This window comes from Aquarana catesbeiana, linkage group LG01 (assembly GCF_042186555.1).
Source record: "Aquarana catesbeiana isolate 2022-GZ linkage group LG01, ASM4218655v1, whole genome shotgun sequence".
NCBI lineage: Eukaryota > Metazoa > Chordata > Amphibia > Anura > Ranidae > Aquarana > Aquarana catesbeiana.
In genome coordinates this window covers 450,930,797-450,953,733 of record NC_133324.1, presented here as the reverse complement: position 1 = coordinate 450,953,733, position 22,937 = coordinate 450,930,797, and the positions used below count along the sequence as shown (strand labels likewise).

Here is a 22,937-nt window from a genome sequence, read left to right as displayed (position 1 = left end):
TTTTGTTTCTTGTTCTTTCCCTGCTAAATAAGTTTTAAAAGGCTTCAGACCAACACAAATTCCTGCAGGTCCTGGCTGGGGAGAGAAGATACTTCTGACATCACATATCACATAACTTGGAGACCAGGATTTCTGGCCAGCATCATGCAGTAGGTAGAGCTAAGTTCTTGACATTAAAAATATAACCTATAACTTTGTTGGTCATTATGAACAAAAATAAATTCTATATTTGGCACACTTTTTATCACAGTGGTAACCTGCAAAGGCTACTCGGGGTGTGCAAGAATGTACCACTGTGGAAGGTACTACAACGTAACTATATGCTGTCATAATAGCGCCTGGAATTTTCCAAGTACATTGAAGAGTTTATGGTGGAAAGGTGAGAACCTTCCTAATTGGAAGTGTTGCCTTATGAGGAGTTTATGAGTAATCTCCATTAGCAACTGAGAATATCTGTATATAGATGTGTATATATATTTTTGGATAAGAAATAATAGTTGTGTGTATGTGACAGGGTTTCAGTAAAGGGGTAATTTAGCTAGATGTGAATACGCGACAGGATCTGGCTGAAAAGAGCTAATGCATTTAACAGCTACTTGTAGTATGCGAGAAGGATGTGCTGGGAAGACAATCAGCTGATTACGTATATTTGATGTTCAAAGGGTCAAGGACAGATACCATCTGAAGTTTAATTGTTAAAGGGCCAAATTCATTAGGTCAATAAAGGCCTTTGTATTCCTCCATGCTAATCAACCATTTGTCCATTTCAAAGGGGTGTTTGAGAGGATGACAAATATTTCTTTCATCTGTTCAGGAAAGGAGGTTTTGCCCTGGCTAAGGCCATGCATAAGTTAAGTACCCCTTTCAAGAGAAGGTGATGACTCTCACCTTAATCCCTCTTCAAACAACTTATCCCCAGCTCGTTACCACAACAGGAGGAAGTTGCCCAAATTAGGAGATATGCCTGGTGGGAATAGAGGGCTAACAGAATAAACCAATCATATTGGCCCTATTCAATTCAATGAGAGATGGGCCTATAAGAAGGTATTCCAAAGAGAGTAGTGGAGGAGATGAAAGCTGACCTGGGCCCAGGAACATTCATAATATAGGTAATTATCAGAACATCTTCCAGCACTTAAAGGTATACCTGCTTGTCATGCTTGTTTGTTTACCCTTTGTATTGTAATGATTATACTTTGTCTTCTTGTACTATAACCTAATATTTTCTCCCTTAAGACTATAGATATTGTCTGTGTATTAGGTAGACTTTTAACGCTTCTTTAATAAATGTTATTATATTTAAGCTTTCACTTCTGGCTATGAGAATCCTTATTTAACCAACCTCATATCTTATGGTTAATAATTCATAAATGTACGTTTAGAACGTCAAGAGTGGCGACCACGAAGCCAGCACAGGACTGAAAGTATTTAATATAATACCAAAATTTTTTGTATTGGAGATTAACGTTATGAGGGGGAATTGAAGCTGAGTCAGCTTATCCAATCTATCTAGGGAAAAATATACGTAAATATTTTTTGTGTTTTTATTAGTGGGTAACTCTAAGGAGAGAATATACACCACAGATATTTTGTGAATTTTTTTTTTTTTTTTTTTTTTGTTTAATATCCCAAAATTATACTTGAAAATAGTACTTTGGATGTACCCTTAGAAACCGGTAAAATTTGAGGGGGAGGAAGTACAGATTGGGAAATATTCTGTTTTGATTTTTTTTTTAATATTGTTGTTTTATGGAAAGAGGACGCTGAAAGAGTGGTCCTTCGTTTTGTGAAAAAAAAAAAATATATATAATAATTTTTTTTTTCCTCATAATTAATAATTTTTTGTATTAATTTGGTTTTTGAATTTTTTTTTTTTTGAACTGGTTTAGTTTGATGCTTTAGGTCTAAGACACAAAAACGTGCAAAAACGTGCTTGTTTTCTGTTGTGGGTAGTTTGAAACAGGTTCATAGGTTTGGTCGGTAGTCAAATTGTATGTCCACTAAAAGAAATGATATTGGTTTATGGACATTGAACTAACCTACTAAGGAATTTTTTTTTTTTTCTTGCTTTGATTTTGCGTTTTTTTTTTTTTTGCTTTGTTTTGCATTTTTTTTTTTTAATTTGTTTGTTTGCCTTGCTAGTTGTTTTAACTGTGGGAATTTATAAGAAGTAACATTCTCATTGTTGTCAGTTAAAGTACAAAACGGTGGACGTCTTGGTACTGAATCTAATATCTGATAAAGATTATTTAATATAGTATATCATGCGCTATTATTCAATAGTTTGACAAACTCAAATTGTTGTTTCTTGGTTTTTTTTTTTTTTTTTTTTTGTTTATTTGGCAGTTTCTTGTTTTTTTTTTCTTTAAACTAAGTGGCCTTTAACAGAGATTGATGTAAACACGGCTGTGTTTACCATTCTATTGTTGCTATTGTCTATGCTGTGTAGGCTACAGGCTATTGTTAACGTGTCTCCATTAAGCTAAAAGATTGTTTTATTGAGAGCTGAAAATATATTCTATTTTCCTAACGTTACTATATTTTCTGAATTGTATTTGAGTTTCTGTTTATTGTCTTTTTCTCCCTCCTTCTATATGGTAATCTCAAAATTGACTGTATAGTACAAGGGAACAGTTACCGTAATTTACCTTACAATTTCTGCATATTAGTTGTTAATAATGGCAGCCATGTCCTGTCTAGAAAAGTTTGTAGCAACGTATACTCTAAAACATAAAAGCAATGAATTTGCCTGTGATGCTAAACTGCATTTATCCCCTTGGGTATATGTGCAGGAATTATTTGAAGAACAATTTAAAACAACCAAAAAGAGTAAAAAACTCAAAAGTTTAGCTGTAGCAGGCATGTATGCGGCTTGTATGGCTATGAATGCTAAAATACAGCAATTGGAAGATATAGTCAATAATAAAAATATTACAATTTCAGAGAGGGAAAAGGAGAATACAGCTTTACATAATCAAATACAAACCTTAACCACCCTTAATAAAATGGTTAATGCCTCACAGGAGGAAAATGTTAAAAATTGCAAATTGGCTCAAAACGAAGTGGTACAATATAAAAACATGCTAACTAAAGTTGAGACTGAACTGGACCACATAACGATTGCATACAAAGTAGTCCAAAATCAGTTACATGAAGCTAAGCAAGGAAAAAGTATAGATCACACACATTGCACGCAAACAGAGTCACAGTTGCTACAAACAATTTCAATGCTTAAAGGACAGGCAGCTGTGGCTAGCAGATGTAAACATACTAATGCTACAGCACCTACTTGTGCCTATGAAATGGGGGACACAGAGGAATATGAAGAGTATTGGGGAGAGGAAGATATGGGTCCTAATTCTACTTTTCCTGTGGCAATGGGAGAAATCGCAGAGCCACAGGAAAATCGAGAAGCCACCATGGGCACAGACCCACCAGACAATGGGGACCAGCTATCCACAAGTGAGGAGCAAGACAAGTTCCCCATCATGGGTAGGACCCAGATCTTCTCCTCTCCTGAAGGAAATCAAACACTTTTGGGGTTTGATAGTGAAGGGAATGAGGTAAGCTCTAAAGTATATCCAATTCAACCTGTAAAAACCCTCATGAGTGTGGCTGATTTCATCGGCAAAATTAAAACGAATGAACACATTACTTCACATGCGAACAATGTACAACAGAGGTGTGCGCTTTTAGGTGTGGAAAGTCCTAGTGACCAGGTTAAGGTGTTACAATTAACCCTTGACGCCCACACCTGGAATGCACTCCCAGATCAAATTAAGGAGGGCAAAGGTAGCTACCAAGCAACCGTAGCAGAATTGCAAAAAGTCATAAACCCCGCAGCTATAGGTTTGATGGTGGCCTATCAAATTACACAAAGTAATGAGGAAAACCCTTTAGTGTATGCCAATAGATCGTGGGCAGCATATAACACTAACAATGGTAATACCACTAGAGAGGACATGGAATATAAGAATTTATTGATTCATAATGCCCATCCAGCTATTCGCATAAAATGTGAGCATTTGATAGATCCAAGAAAACACAGCTATGAGGAGGTCATTGGATTAATACATAGATCATTCCATGCCATTCAAGCATATAAACAGCACAGGCTTAAGGAAAGAGAAGAGAAACAGCTGTTTAAGAAGGTGGCTGCATTACAATGCAGGACTACCACCATAGAAGGCCCCCACGCCCCTGGAGAATTAAATCCTCCATACAACCCTAACTGGGACAAAAGTTTACAAGGGAGGGGTAGGGGATATAGGGGGAAGTCAGGTTACAGAGGCAGAGGCAGAGGAAGAGGAAACTCTTATAGCCACCCATCAGAGGGCAAGCATGTCAGTGAGACACAAAGAGCTCCTACTTATGCAGAGTTACGACAACAATTACAGGCCTTTCAAGGAGGCCCTGGAAAGGAAGTACAGGTAGCTTCTCAGACAGAGGCTGACCGTCGTCAATGGTGACAACCACAAGGCCCCAAAATTTTAGCACCTATTTCTCTGGATAGGTGTGGGCGCCCTGTAGTGTCAGCATTGATTAGGGGCCGTCAATGTACTATGCTTCTAGATACGGGTGCGGCCATTTCAATTATTCATGACAAAGATCCCTTAAACTCATCACTATCTTCAGGAAAGCCGTTGAATCTCCAGAGCTTTGCTGGACATAATGTTGAGTCTGCCTTGTCCAAGCCACTGACAATCCAAATTGGTGAGTTATCCCTAAAACAGCCAGTAGCATTAATGTGTTTGCCAAATGAAACCAGCCTCCTGGGTTCAGACTTCTTAATTCCAAATGGATGTATGTTAGATCTGACCAACCTTTTACTATTGCAAGGGGCTCCGACTGATCAGGGTAGCACCATAGTGATACCTGATTCTCACACAATTGCAGCCATCAAACTCAATGATTCAAAATATAACATACTGGAGATCATTAAAGATCACCCAGAACATCAGCTTCTACAGCCGGTGATAGAAAGACAGCAGGGATCCTTTGCAACACATAAACATGACTGTGGAAAGGTAAATACGGTAATACACATCAGTGGGCCAGACCCACCTCCGCAAAAACAATACCCCTTTCCACAGGAAGCTATCAGCTACATACAGGAAACCATAGATTCACTGCTTGACCAAAAGGTCATCAGGCCATGTGTATCCACAACAAATGCGCCAATATGGCCAATTCGCAAAAGTACTGACAATTTGTGGAGATTAACAATTGATTACCGCAAATTGAACAGTGTTACAAACAATTGCGCCCCCACAGTTGCATCTGTCCCGGATGTCTTGAGCATGTTGAATCCCAAACACAAATATTTCACCGTATTGGATATATCGAACGGTTTTTGGTCATTACCTTTGTCAGAAGAATGTCAATACAAATTTGCATTCACGTTTCTGGGAAAACAGTATACGTTCAATTCTGTCCCTCAAGGATTCCATAACTCTCCTACGTTATTTCATGCAACCATGAGAGATATTTTAATTGATTTTTCTTCTCCAAAGAATCTTTTCCAGTACGTTGATGATTTGTTGCTAGCCACATGCGACAAAGAAGAGCATTTGCGGTTATTGGAGGAACTTCTGCAGATCCTAGGAAAGGCGGGACTGAAGTGTAATCCCATCAAGGCACAATTGTTGAAGGAATCTGTGTCTTTTCTTGGGATTACAGTGACAGCAAACGGGCGTAAGATAGCAACCGAAAAGGTAAAAGCCATTCTACAATTACCTCTGCCAGTGAGCATCCCTACTCTGAGATCTTTTCTAGGATTGGTAAATTATTCACGGGCTTTCGTCCCTGATTTTGCCCAAAAGTCTGCACCTCTGTATGAGTTGTTAAAAAAGGATACCCAATGGCACTGGACTGAGCAACACACCAATGCAGTGCAGGAGCTTAAAAAAGCTTTAGCGCAAGCGCCAGCGTTAGCCAACCCAGAGTACCAACTGCCCTTTCACATTGAGACTGCCATATCAGAGACAGCCATGTCAGCTGTTCTGTCACAGGAAATCCATGGGCAACAGAGACCCATTTCATATGCATCTAAACTTTTGTCTCCTGTGGAAATGAAGTACTCTCTATGTGAAAAACACCTCCTAGTTACGTTTTGGGCAGTGAAATACTTCACGTACATCATAGGGCTTAACCCAGTCATCCTGCACACAACGCACACTCCCACTAAATTTTTACTTACAGACCGAGTGAAGGATGGCAATGTATCTAATGCCAGATTAGCCCACTGGGCACTGTTGCTTCAAGACCGAGACATTAAAGTCCAACACACAAATAATCCGTCCACTAGGGCCCATGGCCTCCTTTACCAGGGAGTACCACATGAATGTGAGATCACCCCCCAATCATCTGCGCAACAATTCTTTAGACCTTTGTCAGCAAAGGAAACAGTCCCTGAAAACGCAGTCCAAATTTTCACAGATGGATCATGTTTTTACGTGGAGGGGTCCCCACATGCAGGATTTGGAATATACTTTATCAATCCACAAGCAAAAACCCAAACATCAATCTTTCGGTCATGTCAAGTCAAATCAGCACAATTTGCTGAGATGGCTGCAATCGCTCATGCCCTAGAACTGATGAAAGGGGACCAAGAAATTGTTTTATACTCAGATTCTGCGTGGGTCTGTAATGCTCTTACAGAATTTCTGCCCTTCTGGCACACCCACCAGTACATGTCCTCAGATGGGTCTCCACTTAAACATGCATCCCTGTTGAAATATATTGTATCATTGGTGCAAAAGTTGCCAGTCAAACCATGGGTGTGCAAAGTAAAAGGTCATTCAGGTACTGCCCCATACTGGGAACAAAATGAGGTGGCGGATTGCTTGGCCAAACAAGGAGCACAGGGAGGGGAGATCTGGGAAATTCCTTCGAATTTGCCAGACCCAGTCTTGTGCCCCATTGTTTGTGCCCTCACAAAATCCTGCATAGAAGTTCCGGATATTTCGGACATACAAAGGCAGGATGATAACATTAAGGAAATCATGCAAAAACTGCAAAATGAGACTGGGGAACTCTCTGAGGGGAATACTTTGGCAAAGTACATAAAACACCTCAAATTATCAGAAGATAAAAAGGTATTGTTGCATCAGGGAGATGAAGTAACGTGGGTGGTTCCTGAAAAATACCAGAATGAAATGATTTACATAGTGCATGACCTGCCTACTGGGGGTCATCAAGGGTCAGAGAAAACAGGTGAGCGGCTCAAGAACATAGGTTGGTGGCCTTCCATGATGACAGATGTGAAGCAGTATTGTGACAATTGTATTGTCTGTGCACAGGTTAACCCCGCACCAAGGAAGATCAATGCCCCTTTACGAATCCGACTGAAAGAAGGGCCATGGAATGCCTTACAAATGGATTACATGGGACCCTTGCCAGTCACTTCTAGAAACAACCGATACATTTTGGTAGTCACAGATTTATTTTCGAAATGGGTAGAGATTTTCCCAACCAAAAGTAACACTGCACAAACTACGGCTAAGATTTTGGTGGAACAGGTGTTCAGTAGATGGGGGCTCCCAGCATCAATAGAGTCAGATCAGGGGACCCATTTTACGGGAAAGATGGTAAAAACCTGCCTAGAGATGTTAGGGGTGGAGCAAAAGTTTCACATTCCATATCACCCAGAATCTTCAGGTCAGGTTGAAAGAGCCAATCGGCAGATTAAGACAATGCTAAAAAAATTTGTCCACATCAATGGTAAGAACTGGGATAATCTGTTGCCATTACTGGCCATGGCCATCCGAGCAACTCCCTCATATGCTACCCGGTTGACACCCTTTGAAGTGCTGACAGGTAGACAGATGAGACTCCCTGAACATCTCTGGCTAGAGATGCATACCCCTACAATAGACAGACTGTCAATGGACCAATACCTCCTTAAACTCCAAAAAGCGTTAAAAGAGATCCATGTATTTGCAGCAGCACAAATGGGTAAAAGTCAAAAGAAAGCCAAGGCGTATTTTGACAAAGGGGTTCGAGAATGCACTTGGGCCATAGGAGACCGAGTTATGTTCTTGGAGCTACGTCCCCTGGATAACAGTTTATGTCAAAAATGGAGAGGCCCATTTTCCATTATTGATAAATTAAGTCCGTCTGTATATAAAATCAGAATAGAAGCGGGCAAAAAGACACAAGATAAATGGGTTCATGCGAACCAACTGAAACAGTTCCATGGAGCCAAAGAAATCAACTAAAATGTGCTGCTTTCTTCCCTTTTAGAGCCATGAAGTCAATGTGGATTGTTATCCTGCTCCATCTGTTCGGACATACCAAGGGAGAGGAGACTGGACCACTCATCAGCGTGATCGTGGAGAAGAATCCGGTCTACTGCATAGAGGGGGAACCTGTCTTATTGCCTGTGGCCATTGTAGGAACTGTGGGGAAGCAAGTTTATTGGTGGAGTCCCATTGATAATCATTTAGTCTGGGTTAATGGCGTTGCTGGGAATATCACTGACTACCGGGATAGAGTCATGAGCTTTCAAAACGGATCCTTGTTGATTCAAGAGACACGGTTGAGTGATGCCGGAGAGTGGAAATATTCTTTTGTTATCTCCATCCCCTTGGCCAGCAACACACATGCATCCACTCTTCAGTACGTCCCAGAAAAAGTTACTTTGCATGTGTCCCCAAAGAGTAACACCACCCCTGCTTCTACAAATTTGCCCAAAACTACAGCTGCAATCCCGTATTACAAACCAACATCATTGGAATGCCCATCACTGCAAGAGGGACCACCTAGTGGCCTAACGGCAACATCAATCCCGGGAATATTGTTCAATAATGTGAAGTTCATTCATGTACCTGTGGTACTTAATTTGTCCCAGTGGAACATGGCTGAATTCGGCTCATGTGCCCGGACAAATGTGTCTTTGTTTTATTCTTCCTTGCTGGTAGATTTGATTGCCTCCCATGCAAGCCGAACTCATGATCCATTTGCAGAACCAAACCTCACTCCGCACAGGGGCATTTTCAGATCCAGAAAGTTAAAGGGCTTGGACAACATACTTGGGTCCATCCCAGGACTTTTTGGATCTGGCATGTCAATTTGGAACCGAGCCGATTTGTCAGCGATTCGCAGGCATATCGGAAATTTTGAACAGAAAGAGGGTCGGCAAGTGCTGAAACCGGTTCTGCAGGGTGTTGAGGGGCTTGCAGAGGAGGAAAGGTTTACGGTCTATAACATGAAAGACATTGCCCAGTTGTTTGAAAAAACACAACAGAAAATAAACGAAATCATAAATATAAATAATAAGAAAGCTAGAGAGGATGGTATGGGCAAAGAGGTGATATGCACGGCATATGGGAATTTTGTTTTAACCAAAGTCACTAATGTTATCAGAGATATTCAAGCAGGTAAAATCCCTGATATATTAAAAGATACAGACCTTACCCAATGGTATTGTACTCACACTAATATTAGTGGTGGAATGAATGTACATTCTGGAGACAAGTGCAAACCTTTGCCGGTTTCCACAATTCGAAACATAGGGATAGTGACACCACACCCCAATAGAGGGCCATTTGCTTGCAAGAAGAGCCAGTCGCTGTGCGCCTACCGTGACCTAATGTATGTGTCCTTCACCATGTCACTGCCAGTGTTCCATCCCCAAGACGACTACTTTAACACGATGGCGTCCATACACTCCCTCGGGTACCTCGAAAACGACGTGTACAAGGAAAGGTTGCACCTCCCCGAAATGCTCATTCAAGTTCAAGGGCGATGGAAAGCACCACACTCTGCCTGCTGCACTGTCAAAGACAATAGGTACCTATGCCGTTGTGATGTGTTCGAAATTGACACTCCAGTCTGTGGTCTAAGCAATGACCCGGATCCCACAGCCAAAGTAGCCAGGGACCCCCAACTGGAAAGTCCACGCCAACCACCTCAAGAAACTAGTCCAAGTAAGATGGAAGCTAACTGCCCCGTGAAGTTGTCAAAATGGAGAACACCCAGCACAAGGGTCACCTACCACATGGATGGACTGTACTGTGTCGTTACCAACCACCAGACATTTCTCTATGGGGGTCAGTCATGTCCGATACCCTATCCAAATTTCTGCTTCATTCCATATGAGTACTCTATTATTGGGGAAACTGTAGTAACTCCTATACCAGTGCTAACAGAAGACTATATCATTGAGAGTCCCCCTGATGTCCCAGATCCTAGAAACTACATACCCCATTTTGATATAAAAATTGATACTCTGTCAGTAAACCTTCACAATCTGCTTGCAAGGAAGGATACCCATATAATTCAAATCAGTAATGATATGGTGAAAACAGAGAAAAGGTTAAATAAACTTTTACATGATGGGGATTTCAGCTTAGTCACCACTAGGACCTGGGTGGAAATGGGGATAAAAGGTCTTCTCATATTGCAGTGTGGGGTACTGTTATTTATGACGGGCATGGTAATATATCTGGGCCGACTTCTAAAATGGCAGAGGGAGAAACTCAACTCACTAATGGAGATTAGACATAAACAATTACTCAGTTAAGTGTGGCCTCGTCTCATCTGTCTCAACTTGCCACAAGGGGTCATCTGTTGCCTTATGAGGAGTTTATGAGTAATCTCCATTAGCAACTGAGAATATCTGTATATAGATGTGTATATATATTTTTGGATAAGAAATAATAGTTGTGTGTATGTGACAGGGTTTCAGTAAAGGGGTAATTTAGCTAGATGTGAATACGCGACAGGATCTGGCTGAAAAGAGCTAATGCATTTAACAGCTACTTGTAGTATGCGAGAAGGATGTGCTGGGAAGACAATCAGCTGATTACGTATATTTGATGTTCAAAGGGTCAAGGACAGATACCATCTGAAGTTTAATTGTTAAAGGGCCAAATTCATTAGGTCAATAAAGGCCTTTGTATTCCTCCATGCTAATCAACCATTTGTCCATTTCAAAGGGGTGTTTGAGAGGATGACAAATATTTCTTTCATCTGTTCAGGAAAGGAGGTTTTGCCCTGGCTAAGGCCATGCATAAGTTAAGTACCCCTTTCAAGAGAAGGTGATGACTCTCACCTTAATCCCTCTTCAAACAACTTATCCCCAGCTCGTTACCACAACAGGAGGAAGTTGCCCAAATTAGGAGATATGCCTGGTGGGAATAGAGGGCTAACAGAATAAACCAATCATATTGGCCCTATTCAATTCAATGAGAGATGGGCCTATAAGAAGGTATTCCAAAGAGAGTAGTGGAGGAGATGAAAGCTGACCTGGGCCCAGGAACATTCATAATATAGGTAATTATCAGAACATCTTCCAGCACTTAAAGGTATACCTGCTTGTCATGCTTGTTTGTTTACCCTTTGTATTGTAATGATTATACTTTGTCTTCTTGTACTATAACCTAATATTTTCTCCCTTAAGACTATAGATATTGTCTGTGTATTAGGTAGACTTTTAACGCTTCTTTAATAAATGTTATTATATTTAAGCTTTCACTTCTGGCTATGAGAATCCTTATTTAACCAACCTCATATCTTATGGTTAATAATTCATAAATGTACGTTTAGAACGTCAAGAGAAGACACATATATATGCCTGTTGGAGATTAGTAAATAAAAAAGGGAAATAATAAGCCCGGATTACATACATGAAAAAAACTGTTACATAATAGCAGTACTTACCCACAAGATACTGATATAAGTTACTGTGAGACTTGAAACTTGGTTTGTTATTACTTTTCACAAATACAATCCATTTAAATTCATTTAAAATTCATATTCATGCTTTCTTTTTTTTTATATAAAACTTATGTTTTGGGTTGATGCAGCCAGGATGCTGTCTTATTTTATGTATCAGAAACAGGAGCTGGAAAAGGACGTTTGAGCCTTCCAGTGTAACAGAAGAAAGAGTGCCATTACTTTGCCACAAAACTAGAAACTCTCTCATGGAGATTTTATCCTTTTATGTGGAACAGTTCAAAGTTTATAAGCAAATATATGTGTTTAAAGCGGAGTTCCCACTGTTAACATTTTTTTTTTTTTTTAGGATTAATATGTTTTGATTAAAACGATTATTTAGAGCACTCAGTTTTCTGTGCTCAATCTGCACTCGATTGCCGATTTCAAAGAGGAATATATCTTATATTGCTCTTTGCTGGCAGTTTCCATAGTACTTGTGGGCATGTAATGCCCACAAGCACTATCTTCCGGGCTCTGGTGCAGCTGAGCGACCAGCATGCACCACCCGTTTTCGCGCATGCTCCGCATGTACGGCGCAGGCTGTACACTTCTGACGTTGCCATTACAATGGGCAGCATCGTTGGAAGTGCCCGCCCCCATTGTGATGGCAATGAAGCCCTCAGCGCTCCCCACTGACTCCTGAGAAATGATGACAAGCATCTCCCAGGAGCACTAGCGAGCATGGGCGCCGAGGGAAATGACATCTGGCGCCAGGATGAGAAAGAGGCAGATTACGAGGGACCCCCTAGCTCATGACAAGGTGAGGAAAAATTTTTTTTTTAAATGTTATTAATTGTTTTTAATGCAGCTGAATAATGCAAAAATAATTTTAGGCATGGAACTCCACTTTAATTTTACTTGGGTTGCATGTCCAAAAAATCCTTTATAGGCTTAGGCTGTTGGACGGATACTTGAGACCTGAATTGATTGCTTTTAATTTAAAACGTTTACAGAAAACTGTAGTATTTATGGAAAGCAATTTTAGTACATGTAGCAGTTTAAACTATCATTGGACATCTCTAGCTGTTACACCATTAAAGAAGGTTTGACCAGAAAATAACTGATGTCATAAAAACCTTTTATTAGTTTTATAATTTACAAAAACTGTATTGCATTTTGACATCGATAAAATAAAGCTAATGTTCTGTTTTGTAGGATAGAGTTAATTATGCTTTATTATAATGTTAGGAATTTAAATAATGTATGATGTTTATATGAGATGGCTTTATTCACTGGAAACTGTGCGTGGTCTTACAAATCATATTTAAGTGTTTGTAACCTTAAAAATAAAAAAAATGATTTATCTGTCTCTTAAAGGTATTGCTATTCATTTTGTAATAACATTACTGTAAGTTCCTATCTTCCTGTTAATAAACTGACCATGCTAGCAAGAAAACTGTTTGATCAATTTACATCCTCTGTCTTTCCACATATAGATACAAACACAGTGTGCCTGTATCTTCCATGGTCAGCTTATAGCCCCCCGCCCCCCCAGCCATTCCTCCTCCATTGATTGCCACTGGACTTTGCTGGGGGAAGGGGCAAGTGACGCAATGCCACCGGGTTTGATTGCGTTTAATCACCTTGGAAACACTGATGCTCAGTGGCATTAAGTCAATTCCTGCAATGACGTCTGCTCTGATCTGTAAACCCCCTCTTACAGGTCTGTGAAGAGCGGTCATGTGACTGCACATTTACAACCTAATAAAGCACTACAGGCAACTTTTTTTTTATGTAACCAAGCATTATTCAAATGTATTGTAGCATCTATTAAAAATGCTTTTATTAATAATTAACTTCACAACTACTTTAACACTGAGCAATCTGGCACAAGTCCATATATGTGATGACGTCACACCAAATACTATTATGCATATATGATTTCTTACCCTTTCTAAATATCTCACCTGAAGTATGTATCCGCGAACATAATCCCGCAGTGTCCATCCTAAGCCGTGCAATATGTGCAGTACCTCTTCTTGTTTGAGGACACTGAAGAGCCGGTCAAGCAGGATCTTGAGCCGCACAGGTACAGCCTGTGTACCATAGAGCATAAGACTGCTGATGTCAAACACTACGTTAGATTGTACAATTTCCACTTGTGTTGGGTGGTACAGGTGCTGAGTGCTGAGCTTGTCCAAAGCTGTAGTAATAGAGAAATACAAAAATAAAAAGATGCCTGTATTAAAAGATCAGTCCATAATGTTGATAACTTGTAAGTGGATTTTTCAAGCAACAAGGTCTAAGTCACTCTCAGTCTTGTTTTAACTCAATTAGGAATCTTCTGGCTCTAGAAATGGCAATACTGACGGCAAGAGGGATTTTACACCAAAGCTGCTGGAGCTTAGAGAATATGCCCCTTAAGGATAATGCATTGTCTAGCAAAGCACTGTACGCTTCTGCACAATCAAGGGGACTATGGAAATCTCTTAGCTTTCTAGCCAGGGAATGAAGTCATGCAAAAATAGCAGTGAATAAACAAAGTTCTCCAAGAATTGTTTATTTTTAGACATTTCTGTCATTCCACAACTCACTATGAAGAAAAGTGATTTATTACTGATACTAAAATGAGCAAACATGGCAAAGTATCAGTTTAAAATATGTTATTAATTATATAAAGGAACCTTGACTTAAAAAAAGGACATATTGATTATTAGATTTTTCTAAACCCTTACAAAATTAATATTACCAATACTTGCTATAACTAATGTTCTAAAAGCATTTAAAACGGTACTGTCCAATCAAAGGCTGCCTAATCGGACACATTATTCATTTTTAAACTGGAAGAGTTTGCATGATTTCTTGCTACAAACTTATACTTAGAAGTTCTCCAGGTTCACGCTCCCTGTTACTACCTATTGTTTAAATTATGGTGGCAAAATGCTGCAGTAGCAGCAGCCATTTGATTGAAAATTTAAGAACAACACAACACAACATAATCCAGCTGAGTCACACCAAGGAACTGAAGACTCACTTAACAACCCCCTCCCCGTAGAACATTTAGGATCCCTTAAAATGTTAAGGCTGATTTACTAAAGTGTTTGAGAATGCCCACATGATCACATCAATTATTCAATTACTGTATGTGTAGGTGAAATGCATAAAGAGGGATTTTCTTTTCACCTAACTGAATAACTAAAGCGAATATTCCCACAATTTATTGTGTGAACATTCTTAAATTTCTTTAGTAACTTTTTGTCTGTGTGTTACATCACCATGCAATAAGGTGCACTGTGTAAAGGCAGCCCATTCATGTTAATGTGTGTTTTACTGCAAAAAACTAAACTGATCCTTAAAACAAACATGTGTATACTATTTAAATGTAGAAGAAGGTGGTAAAATGGTCTTTGTAACCACCCTGGCTCAAAACATTAAAGCTGGCCATATGCTGATCAACATTTGGTTGGTTCAACTAGGACCAGTCAAATTTAAATCAGTGTGTGATTGTCCCTGCTCCCCAGAAGTCACTCATTGGATCAACTTCTGTTGAAGGGACATGCGGAAAAACATTTGTTCAGTGTATATTGACAGTGGTGCTTTCTGCTATCAGAATACAATGTCCCGGTGGCAGGGATTCCTCCATCCACCTCGTTTGTGGGGACAGTGGTATCTGTTATTTTTTTTTTTCCTTCAGACTGATGGTTGAATTAAAAAAAAGAACAGCGTGTGGCCAATTTAAGGTGTTAGTTCACCTTTACAGAAAAAAATGTAAAGGTAAACTAACACCATATGGATAGAGTCATCTGACTTATTTGTCTATTATGGCACCATCAATTTATGATGATCACCTAAACCATTACCCCAACCCTTCCCTCCCCAGTCCATGCTGTAATTACCTCTGGGGCTGGGGATGCTGAGCTCTCAGTGCTCATACAGCCAATCCAGTGGAATGGGGGTTTGAAATCTCTTTTCTTCTCCTTCCTTTCTGTACAGACTTCCAGAACAGACCACAGAAATTCTGATTAGTCAGCGCCATCACAGAGCATCGCTCTGATTCATCCCAGGAGCACTGCACGGAGAAGAGGGAGAATAGCGGGGATATCAAATCCTCAGCCCACTGAACCGGCTGCATGGGCATTGACAGCTTAGCATCTCTGGAGGTAGTGGGGACCAGGGGGGTGAGAAGGTGGGGAGGGTGTACAGTGTTAGTTCACCTTTAATTTTTTTCTGTAAATGTGAACTAATATTTTAAAGTTAAAATGCAAATTGTGTGTTACTTTAGGTAAACAAATCAGTCAAAGTGATCTATCAGCCAACCAGTCACTACAGTTCTCCCAAAGAGATAAGCAGTGTCAACATCTGGCCACCCCTCCCTTGTCCATAGGTATTAGCACATGCAGCTAAAGCAATTGCATTTATGTTCATATTGACAGATTTTGTTTTTTGGGCACCTCAAAATAAAGTAAACAGCTAAAAACACAGTTGAAATACATCAATTTACATTTTTTCCTTGCCAAAACAGTTGTAATTCTGTTCTGCCAGATTTGTTATTCACTTCTCTCTTCCACATGGTGTAGCCAGGAATATCAGTCTACTGTTTACTAGTTCAGCTATACAACTTTCCAGGTTACCTTCATTCTCATTTCTCAATCTAAGTGGTGTCATAGGAAGCTCCAAAACTGAGTCAGAAAATATGTTTTCTGCTTGACTATGTTGGTGCTGGGTGCCAGGGGGTGTCTAAATAACAAGACTGGCTAAGGAGAATTAAAAATGATCTGGCAGGTAAAACAGTAAACATATACATTTTAAATGTGTATTTAGGGGTCTGCCAAATATTCAGGTCCATTTTAAGTTAACAATCTATGTTAAAATGTGTAAGTACACACAATGAGGTGACAAGATCTGGTGCAGTATTGCATGTAGGATACACAATATATCATTAAACAGACACCTGAACATATCATATAGAAAAACAGGACATTATAATAAGTGTCTTCTACTGTGCTAAAATTCTTTCCTTATCGCTTGTACAGTAAGCTGCTCACACATAGCCAAATTAAAATATATCTTTATATTTATAATTGTCTCATCAGCTGATTTACTCACACACAGCTTGTTCATTCACTCTGCTTTTAATATTGTGTTAGTATTAAATACACAACACTATGAAAGGATAATCTTCAGTGATTATATTTTCTTAATCAGTTATTACTCCTGATTATGATTTTTTCTTTTATGTCTGTCTTCCCCTAACCTAAATTAGAAGCTGTAAGTAAAACATTGTAATGCTAGCAGTGAAAGTGAATGTTTATCTGATAAGCACTTCAGCTGTGAGCATCACTTTTACTCGCCAAAACTCCACTCGCTGTGAGTGCTCAGAGCTTGAATGTGTGCAGTCACTGAAAAAGGAGTAATTACACATTGAGCAAGGGGAACTTAATGAATCTTAAAACCACATACTTTGCAGAGTAAAGAAGCTGACATTTTGGAGGAAGTGGACTGAAAAGGGTCCTTGTGTTTCACAAGAATGACATACACAGCTGTGGCAAATTCTAAATTTAAAGTGCTTATTTCGTAGTTTTTCAACTGGTGAGTTTGTAAAGTTTGTTTTGGTTGAATGTCAAGAACAGATTGGCTTTCTATTCAGCCTACGGACCAGAGCCTTTTCATTGGTATTTATATACATATGGCTGCTTCTGGTTATTCTCCAAGGAGACATTTAGGGCGTAATTTATACAAGAGGTGGTGGAATTAAAAAGAAGTGCTATGATGCTGTAAGAAGTTGACCAATCTTTGTATATTCGGTGTGATAATGACTTGAAAAGTCTTTAATTTCCACATATGCTGTAATCGCTCAGTTGTCTTCTATAGATAGCAACATGACTGAGTCCTACAAAGTCTTGTTAACTGGTACCTAAAGTATTTTATGTTGCAAAATTGTAAAAAGGCTTTCTCACCAATCTGTAACAACTTGGAAAACATTCAAAGATGGGAATACCAGCGCAAGATGTCTATCTGAACTTCACACTGAGGTAAGCCAAGCACAGAAAATATTTGCTGGTACACAGCAGAAAAGGGTTTGACCATCGGAAATTCTTCACGTGCTAATATACATGCACTGTTATGCCATGTACACACGGGCGGACTTTTGGAGCGGACTGGTCTGACGGGACTAATCTGTTGGACAATACGACCGTGTGTGGGCTTCATCGGACCTGCAGTGGACTTTTTCGGTCGAAAATCAGACGGACTTTAGATTTAGAACATGTTTCAAATCTTTCCGACGGACTCGAGTCCGGTCGAAAAATCCGCTCGTCTGTATGCTAGTCCGATGGATGAAAACCGACGCTAGAGCAGCTATTGGCTACTGGCTATCAACTTCCTTCTTTTAGTCCGGTCGTACGTCATCACGTACGAATCCATCAGACTTTGGTGTGATTGTGTGTAGGCAAGTCCGTTCATTCGAAAGTCTGTCGGAAGTCCATCAAAAGTCCGTCAAAAGTCTGTCGAAAGTCCATCGGAAAGACCGTCGGACCTCTGATGCCGAAAAGTCCGCCCGTGTGTACACGGCATTATGCTTGCAAATTAATGCTTTACAAATTAATGTAAATTCTGCCTCCATGAGAACTCAATTTTTTCCCAGTTAATTCCTTTTATAATCTTAAAAACCAAGTGCTGCATTGCAGGAAAAAAAAAACAGGTCTCTGGTCACTCTGAACTGGACTGCACAATGACCACAGCGAGAACTGTGTTCAGAATTAAGAAACGTAGCCACACACCAGAATCTGAAAATTAGTATTACATGTTTTGCCCAGCCAACAGGCTTAGTCTTAATTCTCTGATGTTATTCTTCTGGATTAAGTGGTGCATTTCCATTCAACTACTGAACGAACAGAAAACCCACAGCATACAGACTGAAGGTGACCTTATTTTCACCATTCAGCTTTTAAACAGACTTATCCTTAAGCCTTCCACTCTGTAACATGCGCTTTCCACCTTTCCATCTCACAGTTATGTCCCCTTTCTTTAAATCCTCTTTCCTTCACCCCTCTACTCCTCACTTCTGTCTTCTCCTTATTACGGCACTCATCAACTCCTGGTAATTCTGAACCCACATGCTAACAAACCTCCAGGACGCTGTGGCATGTCCCTTTATATAAATCACACTCCCATATTATCTTCCTCACCCTTCCACTTCTCCTAAATCCTGCAGAAAAAACCCCAAACCCTGGGCCTCCATCATATAACTTTGGCCAACACACCTGGCATCCCCTGCCCTCTGGTAGCAGCTGAAATCCACGCAATCTAGTTTCAATTCCTCTTCTTCCCAGAACCAGCCTCCCCTTCTCATGTGCCCTTTGTAATGTCTGCTCGGACATTAACAAATTATAATCTGTCTACTACCTTTTTATCACTAGCTCCTTTAATCTACTTGCTGTTAATCAAAATTGCCTTTAAGAATCTGACTCTACCTCTCCTGCTTTCCTCTCTCATGGTGATCTCCTCTGGACTCACTCTCCCAGACTCAGGGGACGGTAGGGAGGTAGAGTTGGAATACTTCTATCCCCACATAGCACTTTTCAGGATCTTCACTAACCTCCCTCTCTGTCCCTCTCCTCATATGAGGCACACTGTATGCATTGCTGTGATCAGCCTTCTGAACCAGGATAAACCTTCCTTAATGACTTCTCTGCCTGGCTACACTACTTTCTTTTTCTGAAATTTCCACATTCATTCTTGGTGACTTCAACATCCCTGGTAATACCAATACTCCTGCTACTTCTCAATCAAACCTCCTCTTTTGACCTGAATCAATGAACACATGTTTCTAATCACACTGATGTCAACACTCTTGACCTATATTCTCCTACCTATGCACTCCCTGCAACTTCCCTGACAATCCTTTTCCTCTCTCTTAATACTACCTTACCTTTTACTTTCTTTTGTCTTCTTTCCCTCCTACTGCCTAATGCCGCATACACACGAGCGGAACGTCCGACAGAAAAAGTCAGACGGAAGCTTTTTATCGTATATTCCGATCGTGTGTATGCCTCATCGGACTCTTTTGTTTGAAAATTCAGACGGACCTAGAAATAGAACATGTTCTAAATATTTCAGACGGAACCAATTCCTATCAGGAAAACCGCTCGTCTGTATGCTGTTTCGACGGACCAAAAATGATGCATGCTCTGAAGCAAGTACGAGACGAAAGCTACTGGCTACTGGCTATTGAACTTCCTTTTTCTAGTTCCATCGTACGTGCTGTACGTCACCGCGTTCTTGATGATCGGACTTTGGTGTGATCGTGTGTACGCAAGACAGTTTCAGCGGAATTCCTTCAGAACTCTGTCGGAAAGAGTTTATTCCGACGGGAAAACCGGTCGTGTGTACACGGCATAACAGTTACCTGTAGAAAATGTCACCACTTTAACCCTTCTCCTCTCTATTCTGCTACTGACCACCTTTACGACAAAATATCACCCATGTCCTGCCCCAACCTAGCCATTTCTTACTACAGCTTACTGTCATCCTCGCTGAACACACTCATCCTCCTCGATACACACATAATCAGGCTCCGACCACTACAGGCTTGGTAAACAGACAACACCAGAACTCTCAAAAAATGCAGCTACATTCTTGAGCATCTGTGGCATAAAACTAAGTCTCAGCATGACTTCAACCAGTATAAATCTGCCCTCATCAGTCCCCATCAACACACTCTTTGCTACCTTTAACTTTCTACTTTATCCTCCACTGCCTCCAACTCACTCACTGTCCAGGAGATTGCTAATCACTTCAAAAATAAGATTTATATAATTTGTGATGACCTTGTCCACTGGTACACGCAAGGCCTCCCTCATTTAATCCTGCTACTATAGAGGCAGTTGCTACACTTTTTTTTCAAATGCTCACCTAACCACCTGTCCCCTGGACCCTATTTCCTCACAAATACTAGTCACCCTCTGGCTTTATTCCACACACTCTAACTCACAGCTTTAATCTCTCCCTCTCTTCTGGCATCTTTCCAAACTCTTTAAAACATGCACTGGTCACCAACATACTTAAAAAGCCCTCACTGGATCCCACCAATCTTTGACTTATCTCCTTGCTCCCCTTTACCTCCAAACTCCTTGAATGCCTGGTCTACAACTGCCTGAGGTACCACTTCACTGAGCACAACCTTGATCCCTTTAAGTCTGGATTTCACCCTCAATACTTCACAGAAACTGCTCTCCTAAAACTCAAAAATGATTTACTAATGGATAAAATCAATGATCACTATTCTGTACTCTTAAGAGTAGTACACACTGCTAGTTCTTTTTTTCGTTCAACCCAGTGGGCTGAACGAAAAAAACCCTGACAGCTTAGGTCAGAGCCGATGTACTAACAATCTGATGTTAGTACAGCAATCTCCAATGCTGTTCTATTGTGCTCTGACGGGGACAGCCCAACCCACCAAAACACTCCTGTCAGGCGACCAGGAGCTGGTCGGCAGACCTTTTTTCGGTCATGTCCCTTCAACAGAAGCTGACTGAATGGCCATTTTCTGTCGGACCAGCTGCAGTACACACGGGCCGAATGTCGCCAAATATTCGGCCTGTGTGTACGGGGGTTTACCTTTGGATCTCTCGGCTGGCTTTTATTCAGTTAACCACCCCCTCCTCCTCAAAATACTCCACTACTTTTGTCTCCATGACTGTATTTTATTTGCTTTTCATCTTACCTATCCCATCACACCTTCAGTTTTACCTACAATTCCTCCTCCTCTCCTCTTCCTTTTTCTGCCAAGGCTCCTCGAGGCTCTATTCTTGGACCCTACTTATTCTCAGTGGACTGAAATCTATATACTCCTTTCGGCTCCACATCCAATCTTGTTGCCTCAACCTTCTCAACATCTCCAAAATATGCCCCCTGTTAACTAATGACACCACCAAGCTTCTAACTTTCTCCCTGGTTATCTCTCACTTCAACTACTGCAACTCCCTCCTCATTGGAAGACCTTTACATGGGCAATTACTCCTTCTGTCCATCATGAATCCTTCTGCCAGACTCATCCACCTTACCAACCGTTCAGTGTCTGATACCTCTCTCTGCCAATCCCTCCTCTGGCTTCCACTTACTCAATGAATAAAATTCAAAATGCTAACAGCAACTTACCGAGCCGTCCACAACTCTTTTTTCATTCCCCCAAGACCTCCTGCTCTCTAGCTCCCTCATCACCTCCTCCCATGCTTGCCTCCAGGACTTCTCTAGAGCCTCCACCATCCCCTGACACTCCCTACTCCAATCAGTCCAGCTGTCTCCTACTTCACTTTTAGACGATCCCTGAAAACCCTTCTCTTTAGAGAAGCCTATCCCGGCTCCACCCAAGAACTGTACTTTTTTTTTCTCCATCAGCTCATCCTCCACAATTATTAACTTTTGTATCACCTGACCCTCCCTTTTAGATTGTAAGCTCTAATGAGCATGGCCCTCTGATTCCTCTTGTATTTAATTGTGTTATAACTGTACTGTCTGCCCTCATGTTGTAAAAGAGTTGCGCAAACTGTTAGTGCTATATAAATCCTGTATAATAACAATAAAAATGACTACACTGGTTGAAGTACGTTGGACAGTCAGAATCTTGGTGAGGTCCACATGCAGTCTGGTACATTAAAGTTGAATTTGAGATGTTGAACATACTAGAATATAGAAATGTGGATGAACTCTTGAGTGACCTTTGCTGTCAAGTATCAGAGCAGATGTGGGGTTTAACTTGGATTGTTGGATTTTGTTATTCATAAAGAGACTCTTATGAATGAATAATAAAAATCTAAACCCAAGGACAAACGTTTAATATATTACAGCCTACCAGTCATCATTTTTATTTTCTTTCATGCTTTAATACCTTTATTTTCACCAGGTGATCCTGGTGGTAACACACTTCCTTTCCTAAAATGACAAGTTTACGCACCGTACTGTATCTATGAATGAGAAGCATTTTCACCCAAAAACAGGACTACAGAACTCCTTATCCTTGTCTTTTCCAAAGTATAAGGGAAGTGTTCTGCAGTCCATATAGAGAACTGGAACGATGCTAACTGATAAGAGTGCAGCACAGGTAGAGAGCACAGAAAATTATAAGCTCACAAGTCTTCTGTTAGGATCAACAGATATTTGTTGCACTTATCAAATAGATATACTTTGCATGGGCTAGGTAACAGTCCAAAACGGAGCAAATAAATTGTTAGGGTTTTCATACATATAACTGCAACATTTAAAAGAGAAACAAATTC

General features: G+C 40.4%; 1 protein-coding gene across 7 annotated transcripts in view; it reads right to left on the bottom strand.

The window, feature by feature from the left end:
* Nucleotides 1–22,937, bottom strand: part of BNC2 (basonuclin zinc finger protein 2) — an 878,778-nt gene that overhangs the window by 140,435 nt on the left and 715,406 nt on the right. For all 7 annotated transcript variants that reach the window (XM_073636660.1, XM_073636651.1, XM_073636668.1 and 4 more), the window contains one exon: nucleotides 13,629–13,864. In XM_073636660.1, the coding sequence (XP_073492761.1) occupies nucleotides 13,629–13,864 (236 nt within the window). The remainder of the gene's footprint in view (nucleotides 1–13,628; nucleotides 13,865–22,937) is intronic.